Raw genomic sequence first — 19,488 nt, 5'->3', positions numbered from 1 at the left:
CATTTCTCCTTCTCGATTGTGATGTGGAAACATGCATGTACAGCTCCCCATTTCTTCATTCAAGTTAATGTATATGGCATAAAGCTAAGGCCACAGAAAATATCTCTGGAAAACACCAATTGTCACTGCTTGTGTACGGATGAGACATGCATGCGCGATTCGTGCGTCAAGGTGGGACAGAGAGGCGCGAGTGCGTCAAGGTGGGACAGAGAGGCGCGAGTGCGTCAAGGTGGGACAGAGAGGCGCGAGTGCGTCAAGGTGGGACAGAGAGGCGCGAGTGCGTCAAGGTGGGACAGAGAGGCGCGAGTGCGTCAAGGTGGGACAGAGAGGCGCGAGTGCGTCAAGGTGGGACAGAGAGGCGCGAGTGCGTCAAGGTGGGACAGAGAGGCGCGAGTGCGTCAAGGTGGGACAGAGAGGCGCGAGTGCGTCAAGGTGGGACAGAGAGGCGCGAGTGCGTCAAGGTGGGACAGAGAGGCGCGAGTGCGTCAAGATGGGACAGAGGCGCGAGTGCGTCAAGGTGGGACAGAGAGGCGCGAGTGCGTCAAGGTGGGACAGAGAGGCGCGAGTGCGTCAAGGTGGGACAGAGGCGCGAGTGCGTCAAGGTGGGACAGAGAGGCGCGGGTGCGTCAAGGTGGGACAGAGAGGCGCGAGTGCGTCAAGGTGGGACAGAGAGGCGCGAGTGCGTCAAGGTGGGACAGAGAGGTGCGAGTGCGTCAAGGTGGGACAGAGAGGCGCGAGTGCGTCAAGGTGGGACAGAGGCGCGAGTGCGTCAAGGTGGGACAGAGAGGCGCGAGTGCGTCAAGGTGGGACAGAGAGGCGCGAGTGCGTCAAGGTGGGACAGAGGCGCGAGTGCGTCAAGGTGGGACAGAGAGGCGCGAGTGCGTCAAGGTGGGACAGAGAGGCGCGAGTGCGTCAAGGTGGGACAGAGAGGCGCGAGTGCGTCAAGGTGGGACAGAGGCGCGAGTGCGTCAAGGTGGGACAGAGAGGCGCGAGTGCGTCAAGGTGGGACAGAGAGGCGCGAGTGCGTCAAGGTGGGACAGAGAGGCGCGAGTGCGTCAAGGTGGGACAGAGAGGCGCGAGTGCGTCAGGGTGGGACAGAGAGGCGCGAGTGCGTCAGGGTGGGACAGAGAGGCGCGAGTGCGTCAGGGTGGGACAGAGAGGCGCGAGTGCGTCAGGGTGGGACAGTGAGGCGCGAGTGCGTCAAGGTGGGACAGTGAGGCGCGAGTGCGTCAAGGTGGGACAGAGAGGCGCGAGTGCGTCAAGGTGGGACAGAGGCGCGAGTGCGTCAAGGTGGGACAGAGAGGCGCGAGTGCGTCAAGGTGGGACAGAGAGGCGCGAGTGCGTCAAGGTGGGACAGAGAGGCGCGAGTGCGTCAAGGTGGGACAGAGAGGCGCGAGTGCGTCAAGGTGGGACAGAGAGGCGCGAGTGCGTCAAGGTGGGACAGAGAGGCGCGAGTGCGTCAAGGTGGGACAGAGAGGCGCGAGTGCGTCAAGATGGGACAGAGGCGCGAGTGCGTCAAGGTGGGACAGAGAGGCGCGAGTGCGTCAAGGTGGGACAGAGAGGCGCGAGTGCGTCAAGGTGGGACAGAGGCGCGAGTGCGTCAAGGTGGGACAGAGAGGCGCGGGTGCGTCAAGGTGGGACAGAGAGGCGCGAGTGCGTCAAGGTGGGACAGAGAGGCGCGAGTGCGTCAAGGTGGGACAGAGAGGTGCGAGTGCGTCAAGGTGGGACAGAGAGGCGCGAGTGCGTCAAGGTGGGACAGAGGCGCGAGTGCGTCAAGGTGGGACAGAGAGGCGCGAGTGCGTCAAGGTGGGACAGAGAGGCGCGAGTGCGTCAAGGTGGGACAGAGGCGCGAGTGCGTCAAGGTGGGACAGAGAGGCGCGAGTGCGTCAAGGTGGGACAGAGAGGCGCGAGTGCGTCAAGGTGGGACAGAGAGGCGCGAGTGCGTCAAGGTGGGACAGAGAGGCGCGAGTGCGTCAAGGTGGGACAGAGAGGCGCGAGTGCGTCAAGGTGGGACAGAGAGGCGCGAGTGCGTCAAGGTGGGACAGAGAGGCGCGAGTGCGTCAAGGTGGGACAGAGAGGCGCGAGTGCGTCAAGGTGGGACAGAGAGGCGCGAGTGCGTCAGGGTGGGACAGAGAGGCGCGAGTGCGTCAGGGTGGGACAGAGAGGCGCGAGTGCGTCAGGGTGGGACAGAGAGGCGCGAGTGCGTCAGGGTGGGACAGTGAGGCGCGAGTGCGTCAAGGTGGGACAGAAAGGCGCGAGTGCGTCAAGGTGGGACAGAGAGGCGCGAGTGCGTCAAGGTGGGACAGAAAGGCGCGAGTGCGTCAAGGTGGGACAGAAAGGCGCGAGTGCGTCAAGGCGGGACAGAGGCGCGAGTGCGTCAAGGTGGGACAGAGAGGCGTGAGTGCGTCAGGGTGGGACAGAGAGGCGTGAGTGCGTCAAGGTGGGACAGAGAGGCGCGAGTGCGTCAGGGTGGGACAGAGGCGCGAGTGCGTCAAGGTGGGACAGAGAGGCGCGAGTGCGTCAAGGTGGGACAGAGAGGCGCGAGTGCGTCAGGGTGGGACAGTGAGGCGCGAGTGCGTCAGGGTGGGACAGTGAGGCGCGAGTGCGTCAGGGTGGGACAGAGAGGCGTGAGTGCATCAAGGTGGGACAGAGAGGCGTGAGTGCGTCAAGGTGGGACAGAGAGGCGTGAGTGCGTCAAGGTGGGACAGGGAGGCGCGAGTGCGTCAGCGTGGGACAGAGGCGCGAGTGCGTCAGGGTGGGACAGAGGCGTGAGTGCGTCAAGGTGGGACAGAGAGGCGTGAGTGCATCAAGGTGGGACAGACACGCGTGTGTAAATGTGAGACAGAGACACGTGTGTAAATGAGAGACAGAGACACACGTGTGAGCGTGAGAGAGACACACAAGTGTATGACAATGTGAGTGTGAGAATGCCATGTGAGTGCGGGAATATTTACGAGAGAGAGAGGTGCGTGTGTCCAAAACTAGAATCAGCTTTCCAGCATCATTCCTCCCATTAAAAATGACATGGGCGGGACATATATTTTTAATCAGAGAATTTGTAATCATTACCAGGTAAATGTATGCACAGACATACTGTAGCTTGAAAAGACTTGTTTACATTTGATTTCAGCGTTTGCACCCATTTTGCAGCAATAAAGGGGCGTCGACATTATGAGAACATTTGGGGATCCCCAATGCTCTTGGGAGGTCACTCAGGGTTCTGCAGCTGGAAAAGTTTGGAAAAGCCTGCTGCAATTTATCTCCGTCTGTGAATGCTTCACCAACGTCATTTAGATAGTAGCCACTAGGTGGTGTCCAAGTTCAACTAACACCACCTCCAGCTCTTAACTGTTCGCAAGGCAGAACAGCTCTGATGGAACTAAAAAAAGTGAATTTAAATTTTTACTCAATTGCATTAATGAGTGAATTTCATTTATAAAATCCTAGATTGATGTGAAAGGTTTTTGACTACATTTGCCGGCAAAAAATATCTTCAGGAATTAACAAAGACAAAATGTTAAGCTTTCAAAAAAACGTGCAAGCTTGTTGAGTTTAGAAGTGCACAGTTTGATTGTGGCTAAGGAAACAAGACATTGTGTCATTAGTCTGGACAGGAAATATGCAAAAAGATTGTGAACCTTCCTTGCAACTAAGGCGTCCTGTCCTGCATTCACCTACTCAACTTTCAAGTTCTGATTGTATCAGTTTATGTCCCACAGGGTAGTGCCATTGCTCTGCTCTATCCAGTTCTACAACTTTATTTACCATCCAAGCATCCATCTAATCTCCTTTTGATCGTCTTCACCCCCACCACCCTTGTAAGCAACAGATTTTACTACTCGCTGTGCACCAAAGTTCTTCTTCACATCCCACGCCTGCCCCCGCCCTTATCTCTTACCCAAAGCCTTAAATCTGTGTCCCCTAATTTGCACTTTTAAACCCAAATTTGGTAAGCAGCATATTTGCATTTGTATATCAGAAAGCATCATAAACCCCCCCGCAGAGAAGTCTTCACAAATTTTCACAAAGGAATTGATGAGAAGCTGGGAAGGGCACGATTCTCAAGGCTGACTGAAAGTTTTGTTGAAGAGATGAGTTTTAAAAAGGTTTTTAATATGGAGCAGTAGAGAAGTTTACTTCCCAATTAAGACCATAAGACATAGGAACAGAATTAGGCCACTCGGCCCATCGAGTCTGCTCCGCCATTCAATCATGGCTGATTTTTTTCTCATCCCCATTCTCCTGCCTTTTCCCCATAACCCCTGATCCCTTATTAATCAAGGACCTATCTATCTCTGTCTTAAAGACACTCAATGACCTGGCCTCCACAGCCTTCTGCGGCAAAGAGTTCCACAGATTCACCACTCTCTGGCTGAAGAAATCCCTCCTCATCTCTGTTCTAAAAGATCGTCCCTTTAGCCTGAGGTTGGGCCCTCTGGTTCTAGTATGGCAGCTAATCACCCTGCCATGGAATAAATCTGTTCCATATCATCTATACCTTGGATGGATAACTGATGCATGTTGCTGGGTCAGATGATCCATTTCTTGTTTGATGACTGGATACCAGTGCTGGAATGTCAGAGTTTGCTGGGAATCAGTCTGTAATAAAAGGAGCAAAAAACAAAAGAAAATCCACAAATTCAGAATAAACTCAATGTCGTTACCATTTTAAATCACCAATTCCTTTACTAGGGTACGTGGACTTTTTATGACATGCATTTAAAACAATTTTCGTAACACCAAAATCTATCAGTAATTCACACTGAGATTAAATGTTGCAGCAGTATTTTACTGAGACACTAATATGATAACTGAACAGCTTTAGCAGCTACAATACTGATGCTTTGATAAAGGCTGAGGAAATGTATTGGGCAGAGTAAATACCTTTGCTGTTTAATGGAACGACAATTCATGTCAGTGAAAACTAATAATTAGGCACGTAAGATATTCCAGAGATCACAGAGGCTGCTGTATTTTAAAGATTCCTCTTAGAACATACAAAACAAACTCAATCGGTAATGGAAGTACAGGTTTCTGTTAGCTGAAAAAGCATTCACGGCGCCAGGGCTCCAAGTTCAATTCCGGCCTTGGGTCACTGTCTGTGTGGTGTTTGCACGTTCTCCCCATGTCTGTGGGGGTTTCCTCGGGGTGCTCCGGTTTCTTCCTACAGTCCAATGATGTGCGGGTTAGGTTGATTGGCCATGCTAAATTGCCTTAATGTCCCACGATGTGTAGGTTAGGAGGATTAGCGTGGTAAATACATGGGGCTACTGGGATAGGGCCTGGATAAGCTGCTCTGTTGAAGAGTCAGTTCAGACTCGATAGGCCAAATGGACTACTTCTGCAATGTCGGGATTCTATGATAAATTGTTGCTGAGTATAATGATGATTCCACAGTCAGTGACACTGTTGGCTGGAATTCTCCAGCCGTTCGCGCCGGCATGATCTTCTGGTCCAGACGATGGCAAAACCCCGCCACATATTTTCCAGCGGTGGGAGGATGAATAGAATAGGAAACCCCATTGACAACAATAGGATCAGAGGATCCCACTGCCAGCCAATGGCGGGACTCCACCACCACCATGAAACATACCTGGAAATCCCGTCCATAGAAAGCACCACCATGGAAACCACAGGGTCATAATGGTTAGTTTTCTTCCTCCAACATATTTATTTCAAAAATTTTAAAATAAAGCCAACAAAAATTGATGCAGTAGGATCATTTCCAAACTACTGAAATCTACCATTCCCTCCCAACCCCACCAAAAAAAGTACAGTGCATTGCATTTTAGAGTACCTTTTTGTCAAGACTTTTCTCAGGTTGTTCATCCTGGGGATCTGTACGCTCTACCCGTGTTTTCTTCAGCTGATGTTCCTCGGAGCCATACTGCTGCAACAGAGACAAATAATTACATTTTAATTAAAATTTGATATGTTCTTTAAACATCAAAAACTTGCAATGTCTGCACTTTGTGACCATAAAACACTAATTAATACAAGAGAAAAAAATATTCATCAAGTCCACATGAATGGATGGTCCATAGTTCCCAGCTCCCACCACCTCCTCCTCATCCATGTTAGCCAATGATTTATTTATTCTTTCATGGGGCGCAGGCATCACTAACTAGGTCAGCATTTTCTGTCCATCCCTAATTGACCTTGAGAAAAGGATGGCGAGCCACCTTCTTAACCGCTGCAGACCACGTGGTATAGGTACACCCATAGTCCCATTTGGGTGTTCCAGGATTTTGTCCCAATGACAGTAAAAGAACGGGCAATGTGGTTCACACCCAGGATGGTGTTCGGCTTTGAGGGGAACTAGGTCATATTCATGAAGGGAACAAACGTCAGTCATAGGGATGGGACATTTTTTCTGTTTTGGGGATCTAATGTCAACATCAAGTACTCACAGATCAACACTAAAGCAGTCCCTACTTATCTCAACGATGCATCTTAAAGTGAAAAGTCTGCTTGCCACTGCAGATACTAAAGCTGGAATTTTCTGTGCAACCGGTTGCATGTTTCACGGTGGAGGAGACAGTCTGCCATTGGCCAGGGGCGGAATCTTCTGGTTGTTCCGTTATCACAGTAAGAGTTTTAACAACACCAAGTTAAAGTCCAACAGGTTTATTTGGTAGCAAACACCATTAGCTTTCGGAGCGCTGCTCCTTCGTCAGATGGAGTGGAAATGTGCTCTCAAACAGGGCACAGAGACTCAAAAATCAAGTTACAGAATACGGATTCGAATGCGAATCCCGACAGCCAGCCAGATCTTAAAGATACAGACAATGTGGGTGGAGGGAGCATTAAGCACAGGTTAAAGAGATGTGTATTGTCTCCAGACAGGACAGCCTGCAAGTCCAGGAGGCAAGCTGTGGGGGTTACTGATAATGTGTTCCGTTATCAACAGGGTTTCCCGTTGAATGTACCCCTCGCTACCAGGAAGCCCGTGGTGGGGGTGCACTGTCGGCAGGACTAGAAGGTCCCGCTGGTGTGAACGGCAAGAAAGTTCTGGCCAAAAGTTTTGCATGTTTCACAACATCCTAATGGCTTCCCTTTGCAAGGTTTTCAGGAAGCTAGCTTAAATTTATGGTGCTGCACCCATCAGCAGTACTGAAACGGATTCAAATGTTTTCCACATTGGGCTGTTGGAAGCCTTCTATTACAGCAATCTGGCCTTAGTTCAGTCCATGTGCAAGAATTGAAAGAGATTATGCTAACCAATATATGAACCAGTTCTCAGGTTGCGTGTTTTTCACCTATGGGAAATACTTGAAATGTAAAGTTAGGACTTTTTTCAGAAGGAGAAGTTGAGCAGAAAATAAGTGGATATGTAATCCTAAACTTTACAGACAATAACAGAAACTAATTCCCCTTGCTTATCCAATTTCAGTACTTAGCTGAATGAACCAAAACATTACAAATAGCAATTTGGACTACTAACAATAGCTTGTATTTAAATAATGCCTTCAATATAATGAAATGTCCCAAGTAGCCTTAAGCAGGCAATATGAAGCAAAAGAGGTAGCAAAATCAATAGTGAGAGGCAGACTGGGGCAAATGGGCAAGCGAGGTAAATTTTAAAGAGTGTCAAGGAGCAGAAAGAGAGAAATATCGGCAGAGAGATTTAGGGAGGGAATTCCAGAGTTTAAGCCATAGGCAACTGAAACTTCTGCAGCTGACAGTGTGGATGCTCAAAAGGCCAGAATTAAAGGAGCACAGATACCTGAGGATTGTGGAGCTGGAGGAGAAAAGAGGAGAGACTACAGAAGGATTAGAAGATGGATGAAATTTTTAAATCAAGGCGATTCTTAATTGGGAGCTAACTTAGATCACCGAGGGGAAATAGGGGAAGGGTAAATATTTTGATGGTGACCATAAACTTTCATGGAAAACATTCACTGTCTTAAAATTCTAAGCCATTTTCCCTGCAGAGGAAAGAAAGTGATGTGGAGATGCAGGCGTTGGACTGGGGTAAACACAGTAAGAAGTCTCACAACACCAGGTTAAAGTCCAACAGGTTTATTTGGTAGCAAAAGCCACTAGCTTTTGGAGCACTGCTCCTTCGTCAGTTAAGTGACGTCAGTTAACAGAATTCCCACTTAACTGACGAAGGAGCAGCGCTCCGAAAGCTAGTGGCTTTTGCTACCAAATAAACCTGTTGGACTTTAACCTAGTGTTGTGAGGAAAGAAAGTGCAGACATTCATCATCAAGCGCTGCTTACCTACTCTCTCGCAAAGAGTTTGAAAGTCCCAAGAGTAATCACCTCTGTTCTCTTACTTGCAGGAGGTGCAGGGCAATTAGAAGATAGGTAACTATTTGTGGGCAATAAATCTTTTATAGACTGGCAATACCTATGGATTTAATGATGGTCAGGACTAGTGTGACTCAAATATTCTGACGCACAGGTTAAAATTAATGGTCAATCTGGGCACGAGTGAGCGATTCAGTTTTGATTTTAGGCGGTGAAAGATAATTGAAATGTTACATATCTTTTAAAATGCAAGGCCATCTCAGATTGTCAGCAATCACAGGAAGAGGTTCAGTATTAAAGCAGATAATGCAATAGGTCTGCCATGAATCCATGATCAGAGTGTTCCATTACTTGAACTGTGTTTTAAGTAGCTCAGATTAAAGTATGCCCTCAATTTCTTCCAATATACTAAACCCATTGCCATGGTTACTGTACCAGCCCATAATTCAAAATATAGTGAAGGCAGATGTATGCACATTTGATAGTTTGAAGTTATCAGAGGAGGCATACATAAATTTCAGGAAATTGAAAACTGATAAGGCTCTTGAGGAATACATAGATAGCAGGAAAGAACTTAAAAAGGGGATTTAGGAGGGCAAAAAGGGGCCATGAAATGTCCTTGGCAGACAGGATTAAAGAGAATCCCAGGGCTTTTTACGTGTATGTAAGGAAGAAGAGGCCAAGGAAAGGGTGGGTCCACTCAAGGACAGTGGAGGGAATGTGTGCAGGGAGCCAGATGAGGTGGGTGAGGTCCTGAACGACTAATTTGCATCAGTATTCCGAGAAAGATGTGGTGGATGGTGCATGTAGAAAGGAGGATGTTGACATTCTAGGACATGTTGAGATAAAAAGGGTGGTGGTATTGGAGGTTTTGAAAAACATTAAGGTGGACAAGTCCCCAGGGCCAGATTGGGTCTATCCCAGAATACTGAGAGGGGCAAGGGAAGAAATTGCTGAGGCCTTGGCCAAAATCTTTGTATCCTATTTTGCCACGGGTGAGGTACCAGAGGATTGGAGAGTAGCTAACATTATTCCTCTATTTAAGAAGGACAGAAGAGACAATCTGGGAAATTACAGGCCTGTGAGCCTTACATCAGCGGTGGGGAAATTATTGGAGAAGATTCTTAGAGACAGGATGTACTCACATCTGGAGGAGAATGGGCTTATTAGTGATAGGCAGCATGGTTTTGTGAAGGGAAGGTAGTGTCTCACAAACTTGATTAGGTTCTTTGAGGAAGTGACAAGTAAAATTGACCAGGACAGGGCAGTGGATGTTGTATACATGGGCTTCAGTAAAGCCTTTGATAAGGTTCCTCATGGCAGGCTGATACAGAAGGTGAAGTCATATGGGATCCAAGTTGAGCTGGTAAGATGGATACAAAACTGGCTTGGGCATAGAAAGCAGAGTAGCAGCAGTGGAAGGGTACTTTTCTAACTGGAGGTCTGTGACAAGCGGTGTTCCACAAGGATCAGTGCTGGGGCCTCCGTTGTTTATAATATATATATATATATATATATATATATATATATATATATGATTTGGAGGAAAATGTAGGCAGTCTGATTAGTAAACTTGCAGATGATACAAAAATTGGGGGAGTAGCAGATAATTGTCAGAGGATACAGCAGGATATAAATCAGCTGGAAACCTGGGCCAAAAGATGATAGATGGAATTTAACCCAGACAAACGTGAGGTGATACAATTTGGAAGGTCTATTGCAGAAGGAAAGTAAATGGTAAATGATAGAGTCCTTAGAAATATTAGCATACAAAGGGATCTAGACATGCAGATCCACAGGTCCCTGAATGTGGCAACTCAGGTGGACAAGGTGGTCAAGGCAGCGTATGGCATGGTGGCCTTCATCGGTCAGGGCACTGAGTATAGGAATTGGAAAATCATGCTGCAGCTGTTGGTTAAACCGCATTTGGAGTATTGTGTACAATTCTGATCGCCACGCTGCCGGAAGGACGTAGATGCTTTGGAAAGTGTGCAGAAGAGATTTACCAGCACATTGCCTGGTTTGGAGGATATGGACGATGAAGAAAGGTGAACAAACTTGGATTGTTTTCATTGGAGCATCAGGGGATGAGGGGGGACCCGATAGAGGTTTACAAGATTATGACAGGCTTGGAAAGAGTGGATAGTCAGAGTCTTTTTCCCAGGGTTGAAGGGTCAATTACTCAGGGGCATAGGTTGAAAGTGAGAGGGGAAAAGTTTAAAACAGATGCAAGGGGCAAGAGTGGTGAATGCCTGGAACCGCTTTCGGAGGTGGTGGTGGAAGCAGATTCTATAACAACGTTCAAGAGGCATCTGGGTAGACAGTGAATAGAGAGACATGGACTACATAGAGGCAAGGAAATATTACATTAGAGAGGCATCTGTGTCGGCACAGACTTGGTGGACTGAAGGGCCTGTTCCTGTGCTGGACTGTTCTTTGATATTGTAACTCACTTAACCATCATCATCCTGTTTCAGATCAACTGGTGAGTGGGAACCTGGAAGCAAATGAGCTGCATGGAACTCCCACTTGCACAACAGTAAATTGTGCAGGAACTCCTTATTCCTAATTTAACTACAGCAGGGTTTCATAACGTCAGAGGAAGTTTCTAACTGCCTGTTGCAATGTATGACATTGGCCACAAGGTGACTCATGTCTCTTTAAAGTTTTCAAAATTGTGCAGTCCATGGGCTCGTCACAATTATGGATGTCTGGATTGCTATTTGTGAGCCTCAGTCACACCTATGTTTAATCATTAAAACTGCTTAGAAACACAGAAACTGGCTAGTACACATAAATACACAGATCTTACGAAAGTGAACTTGTGCCGCATTTCCCAAAGTTCAGTACCCCCAATGAGAAAGCTATAAAATGAAGGTGGCATGGAGAGTTCCAATTAAGATGCCTGGTGGACATGTTGGTATTTTGCCCTTCAATCACAAAGCTTCATAGCACTTTCTGTTCCAATCAAAACAAACTACAGCCTCCACAAGCTTCTCCATTGAGCCAAATAGAAAGAGCTATCACAAACCATAAGATAAGCTTACTCACTCAACCTATAAATTTAGATGTTGGCCAAATTCGGAGAGAAGTTTTGCGACAGCAATACTTCCATGGCAACAGCACATCGGTTGTTGCTCTTACATTACTGTCTCTTCGGAAGTAATTTTACCGTACCTATTCAGAGCTGTGAGGGGTTGTGCATCTAAATATCAGATCACCAGAGGCAGATTTAGCCAGACTGCCATTCATCTTCATTTTGGGAATATTCATCTCAAATCAGAATGCTTACTTTAAAGAATGCAATCAAATTAACACAAAACAACCTATTACAAACACCTGACGAATTCACAGAACTATTTAGGAATTCAGCTCGTTTAAGAAAGGTCTTTTATTGTTAGCTTTGACACCCTTTGCAAGTTGTTTTGTCAATAATCTACCCATTTGTAGCACCTTGACCAAGTTTTAGCTCTTTCTAACATATGCCCAGTACTAACCTTGAATTGCCCTTCTACATATGCATTTAACTAGGCTCTACCTCTTGAATGTGATCAACAGAACTTTGCCAAAGGTTACAATGGACATCATGGAATCAAACAGCTCAGAAAAGGCCCTTCGGCCAATCGATTCTGCACCAACAATAATTACCACTACAGGCGCACTCATCCCATTTTCCAGCACTTGTCCCATATCCTTGACGTTAAGATATTTCAAGTACTCATCCTAATATTTTTTAAAGCTTGTAGGGTTTCCGGCCTCCACTACCTTTCCAGGCAGTGCATTCCAGATTCCCACCACATTGAGTGAAAATGTTTTTCCTCAAATCCCCTCCGAATCTGCTACCCCTCACCCTAAAACTGCCCCCTCCTGATTGACCCCTCAATCAAGGGGAACAGCTGCTTCCTATTCATCCTGTCCATATCCCTCATAATCTTATACTTTGATTTGATTTGTCACATGTATTAACATAGTGAAAAATATTGTTTTTTGCGCGCTATGCAGACAAAACATACCGTTCATAGAGAAGGAAACGAGAGAATGCAGAATGTAGTGTTACAGTCATAGCTAGAGTGTAGAGAAAGATCAACTTAATGCAAGGTAAGTCCATTCAAAAGTCTAACAGCAGCAGGGAAGAAGCTGTTCTTGAGTCGGTTGTACGTGACCTCAGACTTTTGTATCTTTTTCCCGAAGGAAGAAGGTGGAAGAGAGAATGTCCAGGGTTTGTGGGGCCCTTAATTATGCTGGCTGCTTTGCCAAGGCAGCAGGAAGTGTAGACAAAGTCAATGGATGGGTGGGAGGCTGGTTTGCGTGATGGATTGGGCTACATTCATGACCTTTTGTAGTCCCTTGCGGTCTTGGGCAGAGCAGGAGCCATACCAAGCTGTGATACAACCAGAAAGAATGCTTTCTATGCTGCATCTGTAAAAGTCGGAGAGAGTCGTAGCTGACATGCCAAATTTCCTTAGTCTTCTGAGAAAGTAGAGGCGTTGGTGGGCTTTCTTAATTATAGTGTCGGCATGGGGGGGACCAGGACAGGTTGTTGGTGATCTGGACATCTAAAACTTGAAGCTCTCAATCCTTTCTACTTCATCCCCGTTGATGTAGACAGGGGCATGTTCTCCTTTACGCTTCCTGAAGTCGATGACAATCTCCTTCATTTTGTTGACATTGAGGAAGAGCGGCACGGTAGCACAGTGGTTAGCACTGCTGCTTCACAGCTCCAGGGACCTGGGTTCGATTCTCGGCTTGGGTCACTGTCTGTGTGGAGTTTGCACGTTCTCCTCGTGTCTGCGTGGGTTTCCTCCGGGTGCTCCAGTTTCCTCCCACAGTCCAAAGATGTGCGGGTTAGGTTGATTGGCCATGCTAAAATTGCCCCTTAGTGTCCTGAGATGTGTAGGTTAGAGGGATTATTGGGTAAAATATGTCGGGATATGGGGGTAGGGTCTGGGTGGGATTGTGGTCGGTGCAGACTCGATGGGCCGAATGGCCTCTTTCTGTACTGTAGGGTTTCTATGATTATTGTTGCCACACCAGTTCACCAGATTCTCTATCTCATTCCTGTACTCTGTCTCGTCATTGTTTGAGATCCAACCCACTACGGTGGTGTCATCAGCAAACTTGAAAATCGAATTGGAGGGAATTTGGCCACACAGTCATAGGTGTATAAGGAGTATAGTAGGGGGCTGAGAACACAGCCTTGTGGGGCACCAGTGTTGAGGATGATCGTGGTGTTGTTGCCTATCCTTACTGATTGTGGTCTGTGAGTTAGGAAATTCAGGATCCAGTCGTTGAGGGAGGTGCCACAGAGGTTAGAGATGAGTTTCGTGGGAATAATAGTGTTGAAGGCTGAGCTGCAGTCAATAAATAGGAATCTGACATAGGTGTCCTTGTTATCTAGGTGTTCCAGGGTTGAGTGCAGGACCAGGGAAATGGCGTCTATTGTGGACCTATTGCAGAGGTAAGCAAACTGCAGTGGATCCAGGTCATCCAGGAAGCTGGAATTGATTCGTGCTATGACTAACCTTTTGAAGCACTTCATAACCATGGATGTCAGAGCCACCGGCCGATAGTCATGGAGGCATGCTGCTTGGTTTTTCTTAGGTACCAGGGTGATGGTCGTCTTCTTGAAGCAGATAGGGACCTCAGATTGTTGTAAAGAGATTGTTGTAAATTGTTGTACACCTCAATCATGTCCACCCTTTGCCTTCTCTGCTCTAAAGAAAACAATCCAAGCCTATCCAGTCTCTCCTTATAGCTCAAATGCTCCATCCCAGACAATATCCTGGTGAACCTCGGCTATACCCACTCTACTGCTATCACATCCTTCCTATAGTGAGGTGACCAGAACTGCACACAGTATTCCAGCTGTGGTCTAACAAATTGTGATGTTAAACAATTCCACTGCAGTGGGGCCCACAGTTCCCTCTTGATGTCTAGTTTTGAGCTGCTAACATTTAAAGTCTGTCCCACTTAGTACAGAAGTGGTTCTACATTATATGATAGAGGATTTCCTCACAGTGGAAATTAGATTTTTCTTTGCGATGATCACTTCTACCAATGCTATCAGAGAGGCACACATCTGTGACAGATTTCTAATAAGGTTGAGGTCAAGTATTGTACTTCCTCATGTCAGTATCTTCACCAGCTCACATAAATCCAGCCTTTCAAAACCACGATGTTTTGATAATCTGTCATACCGTGGATGCACAAGTGGGCATAGTGCCCATCTTCTGCATTGAAAATAGAATTAATGACTAAATATCACTCAATCCACTATATGCCATTAAACATGACCTACCCAGTGAAGTAAAATTGTTAAAATCTAAACTAGATCGGCCTCCATAGAGCAACTAGACTCATGTATTACATCTTCAACTTCCTCAATTTTCACATTTACTAAAATTCTGCAATTGGAATTTTTAAGATCTAAGGAGGAAGCAATTTTATCAAATTGGAATGCAAGTGTTACATCAGCGCACAGACATTATCCGAGATCAACTTTGTGATTGCATCCAGTGGCCATTATAATGTCACATTATTGGCATTTTTAACATTTCTACGAGGGTGCTGAACCTGTTTAAACAAAACAGGCTCTTAATAGTTATTTTAAAGTCCAGCTTTATGGCTGTCTGGACAACATTGTAATGAGAACACTCCTTTTCATTTCTGTCAGTCTAACTTTAGTTAAAAATGAAAAATAGAATATTTTTCTTGAAACTAATTGCATATTCCTGAATTTATTTTTTTTAAATCAAATAGTCTCAATGTACTGTGTTATGGAAAAAAGTTGCTTTAATATGATGTTTTTGCCACGCAATAAGGGGCAGTGCTGTTTATTGCTGTGACACCGACCGGGCACATTCAACTTGTCAATGTTCTAAATAAACAATGTCACGAAGGCGAATCACATTACACAGTGCACAAGGCTGAAAAATACTGACTGTATTGCAGAACCTTGGCAGAGTACTTTGAACAAAGATGTCCCATCTAAATTGCAGTACGAAACAAAACTATTCCTGATCCTCAAAATAAATATATTCAACAAACCAAGATAAGATTATTTTGACAGGCTGCTTCTTGCAATTATAATGCTTGCATTCTTGAATTCTATTGCACATCAATCCGACCAAGTGCATAACGCATTCTCATTACTAAAAATGGAGCATTAGAGATAACTGCAGATCCTGAGTGTAAAGTCAATCCAAAACAAAGAAAAGGCAGAGAAACATAGAAACTAGAAGCTGAAGTAGGCCATTCGAACCTGCTCTGCCATTCATCTTGATCATGGCTGATCATCGAATTCCCCCCTTTATCCCATATCCCCCGATCCCTTTAGTCCCAAGAGCTTTATCTAATTTCTTCTTGAAATCAGACAACAATTTGGCCTCAACTACATTCTCTGGTAATGAATTCCATACATTCACCACTCTCTGGGTGAAGAAACTTCTCCTCACCTCAGTTCTAAAAGGTTTACCCCCTTATCCTCAAACTATGACCCCTAGTTCTGGACTCCCCCACCATTGGGAACATTCTTTCTGAATCTACCCTGTCTAACCTTGTTAGAATTTTATAAGTTTCAATGAAATCCCCTCTCACTCTTCTAAACTCCAATGAATATAATCCTAACCGACTTAGTCCCTCCTCATATGACAGACCTGCCATCCCAAGAATCAGCCTGGTAAACCTTTGCTATACTCCCTCTATAGCAAGGACATCCTTCCTCATAAGAACACCAAAATGGCACACAATACTCCAGGTGTGGCCTCACCAACGCCCTATACAATTACAGCAAAACATCCCTATCCTCAAATCCTCTCGCTATAAAGGCCAACATACCATTTGCCTTCTTCACTGCCTGCTGTACCTGCATGCTTACTTTCAGCGACTGATGCACGAGGACTTCAAGGTTTCGTTGAGTTTCCACCTCTTTCAATTTATACCCATTCAAGTACTAATCTGTCTTCCTATCATTGCTACCAAAGTGGATAGCCTCACATTTATCCACATTATACTGCATCTGCCATATAGATGCCCACACACTCAGCCTGTCCAAATCACACTGAAGCATCTCTACACCCTCCTCACAGCTCACCCTCCCACCCAACTTTGTATCATGTGCAAATTTGGAGATTTTGTTTTGCAACTTGTGGGGCCGAAGGGCCTGTTTTGTGCTGTAGTTTTTCTATGTTTCTATTCTATGTTTCTATAATACATTCAGTTCCCTCTTCCAAATTATTAATATATAATGTGAACAATTGGGGTCCTAGCACAGATCCCCAGCAGTACTCCACCAGTCGCTGACTGCCAATCAGAAAAAGACCCATTTATGCCAATTCTTTGCTGCCTAACTGCTAACCAGCTTTCTATCCATTTCAAAGACATTATCTGCAATCCCATGTGCTTTAACTTTACATACTAGTCTGTTATGTGAGACCTTGTCGAAAGCATTCTGAAAGTCTAAATAAACCACATCCACTGGTTCTCCTCGGTCAACTCTACTAGTTACATCCTCAAAAAATTCCAATAGATTTGTCAAGCGTGATTTCCCTTTTATAAATCCATGCTGACTTTGTCTGATTATACCACTGCCTCCCAAATGCCGAATTATGAAATCCTTGATAGACTCGAGCAACTTCCCCAGTACCGACATTAGGCTCACTGGTCTATAGTTCCGTTTTCTCTCTACCTCCCTTTTTGAATAGCGGGTTTACATTAGCTACCCTCCAATCTGTAGGAACTATTGCAGAGTCCAAAGAATTTTCGAAAATAACCACCAATGGATCTACTATTTCCAGGGCCACTTCCTTAAGTACCCTGGGATGAAGATCATCAGAATCTGGTGATTTATCAACCTTCGATCCCATCAATTTCCCCAAAACCATTTCTTTACGAATGTTGATTGTCTTCAGCTCCTCACTAAAACATGTTTCTCTCAGCACTTCTGGCACATTGCTTCAGTCTTCACAAAGGGAGACATGAATAAAGTACAAATTTAATTCCTCAGCCATTTCTTTATTCCCCGTTATGAATTCTCCCGTTTCTGACTGTAAGGGGCTTACATTCGTTTTGTCAATCATTTTCTCTTTACATATGCATAGAAACTTTTATGGTCAGTTTTTATGTTCCCCGCTAGCTTACTTTCATACTCTATTTTTCCCTTCTTAATCAATCCCTTGGTCCTCCTTTGCTAAATTTTAAACTGATCCGAATGCTCAAGCGATTGCTTTTTCTTGCCAATTTGTATGCTTCTACCTTGAATCTGATATTATCTCTAATTTCCATTGTACGCTATGGTTTGGCCACAATTTCCTTACCTCTTTTGCGTCAAACAGGAGCATCTTCTGGAGTTCACTTATTCATTCTTCAAATGCCTGTCATTGCCTGTTCATTGTCTTTTCTTTCAATAATGTTTCCCAGTCCATCATGGCCAATTCATGCCTCATACCATCATAGTTACCTTTATTGAGATTCAGGACGCTGGTCTCAGAATCAACTACATCACCATGACAAAGAATTCTACCATATTATCGTCACTCATCCCCAAGGGTTCTCTCTCAACCAGATTGCCAACTAATCTTTTCTCATTGCACAACACCCAGTCCAATATGGCCTGCTCCCTTGTTGGTTCCTTAACGTATTGCCCCAGAAAACCATCCAGTATGCATTCCAGAAATTCCTCCACTATTGTACTGTAACTAATTTGAGTCTCCCAACCGCTCCTTGACACGTGTTCTGACTCTACCCACTATACAGTCAGGGTGACTGCGACGACTTCTTCCAGAATGGTCCTCGGTGAAGTCTCTCTGTTGGATGTTCTTATCTTGTTTGTCTCTGAAGAGGTTATTCCTCTACCCACACAGTCAGCTCGACTGCGACGACTTCTCCCAGAATGCTCCTTGGTGAATACTTCTCAGTGAAGACGTTCATGTATATTTTCCCCTCACCACCAGCTTCTGAATTCACAGACGTCTCTCATAGGAACATTGGAGGAGTAAGCCATTCAGCCCATTGGGCCTGCTCTACAACTAATATGATAATGGCTGATCATCCACTTCAATGTCTTTTACCCCACACTATCCCTTTATCCATTTATGTCATTTGCATTTAAAAATCTATCAATCTCAGATGTAAACATGCTCAATGACAGATCTTCCGCAGCCCTCTGGGGTAGAGAATTCCAAAGATTCATAACCCATCTTGGTCCTAAATGGCTTCTCCCTCATTTTCAAATTGTGTCCCTTGGTTCGAGACTCCCTAGCCAGGACAATCACCTTACTTCAATCTATGCTGTCTATCCTTTGAGTATTTTGTAGATTTCAATGAGATCACCTCTCATTCTTCAAAACGCTAGAGAATACAGACACAGTTTCCCCAATTTCTCTTCAAAGGACAGTCCTGCCATTCCGAGAACACAGCTGGTGAACATTTGTTGTACCTCCTATATGGTAATAATATCCTTCCCAAGGTAAGGGGATCAAAACTGCACATAGTATTCTAGGTGTATTCTAACAAAGGTTCTATACAATTGAAGCAAGACTTTGCCACTCCTCTCCTCAAATCCTATTGCAATAAAGGCCAACATACAATTAGCCTTCCCAACTGTCTGTTGCATCAGCATGTTAGCCTTCAGTGACTTGCTAACGGGGACAATAGGGTCCTTTTGTACATCAATACTTTCTCAGTTCTTACCATTTAAGAAATACCCTGCACATCTGTTCCTCCTATCAATATGTAACCTCACATTTTCCACATTATATTCCATCTGCCATGTTCTTGTGCTCTCACTAAGTCTGTCCAAATCCTTTTGAACCTGCTTTACATCTTCTTCACAACACACATTCCCATCTAGATTTGTTCAGCCGGCACAGTGGTTAGCACTGCTGCCTCACAGCACCAGGGACCCAGGTTCAATCCCCGGCTTGGGTCACTGTCTGTGTGGAGTTTGCACATTCTTCCTGTCTGCATGGGTTTCTCCGGGTGCTCCAGTTTCCTCCCACAGTCCAAAGATTTGCGGGTTAGGTGGATTGGCCACGCTAAATTGCCCCTTAGTGTCAGGGGAACTAGCTAGATTAAATGCATGGGGTTATGGGGATAGGGCCCGAATGGGATTGTAGTTGGTGTAGACTCGATGGGCCGAATGGCCTCCTTCTGCACTGTAGGATTCTATGATCCTAACTTCAAGATATTATTACATTTGGTCTCCACATCCAAATCACTGATATGTATTGTGAAC

General features: G+C 45.5%; 1 protein-coding gene across 4 annotated transcripts in view; it reads right to left on the bottom strand.

The window, feature by feature from the left end:
* Positions 1–19,488, bottom strand: part of LOC144486625 (ski-like protein) — a 67,957-nt gene that overhangs the window by 10,575 nt on the left and 37,894 nt on the right. For 3 of the 4 annotated variants that reach the window (XM_078204681.1, XM_078204676.1, XM_078204680.1), the window contains exons 2-3: positions 5,798–5,890; positions 4,499–4,599 (exon numbers count right to left, since the gene is read on the bottom strand). In XM_078204681.1, the coding sequence (XP_078060807.1) occupies positions 4,499–4,599; positions 5,798–5,890 (194 nt within the window). The remainder of the gene's footprint in view (positions 1–4,498; positions 4,600–5,797; positions 5,891–19,488) is intronic. The other variant, XM_078204678.1, reaches the window with a different exon arrangement.

Source organism: Mustelus asterias, chromosome 3 (assembly GCF_964213995.1).
Source record: "Mustelus asterias chromosome 3, sMusAst1.hap1.1, whole genome shotgun sequence".
Lineage (NCBI taxonomy): Eukaryota > Metazoa > Chordata > Chondrichthyes > Carcharhiniformes > Triakidae > Mustelus > Mustelus asterias.
Note: the sequence above shows the minus strand (reverse complement) of the source record. Positions and strands in the feature narration are given on the sequence as shown.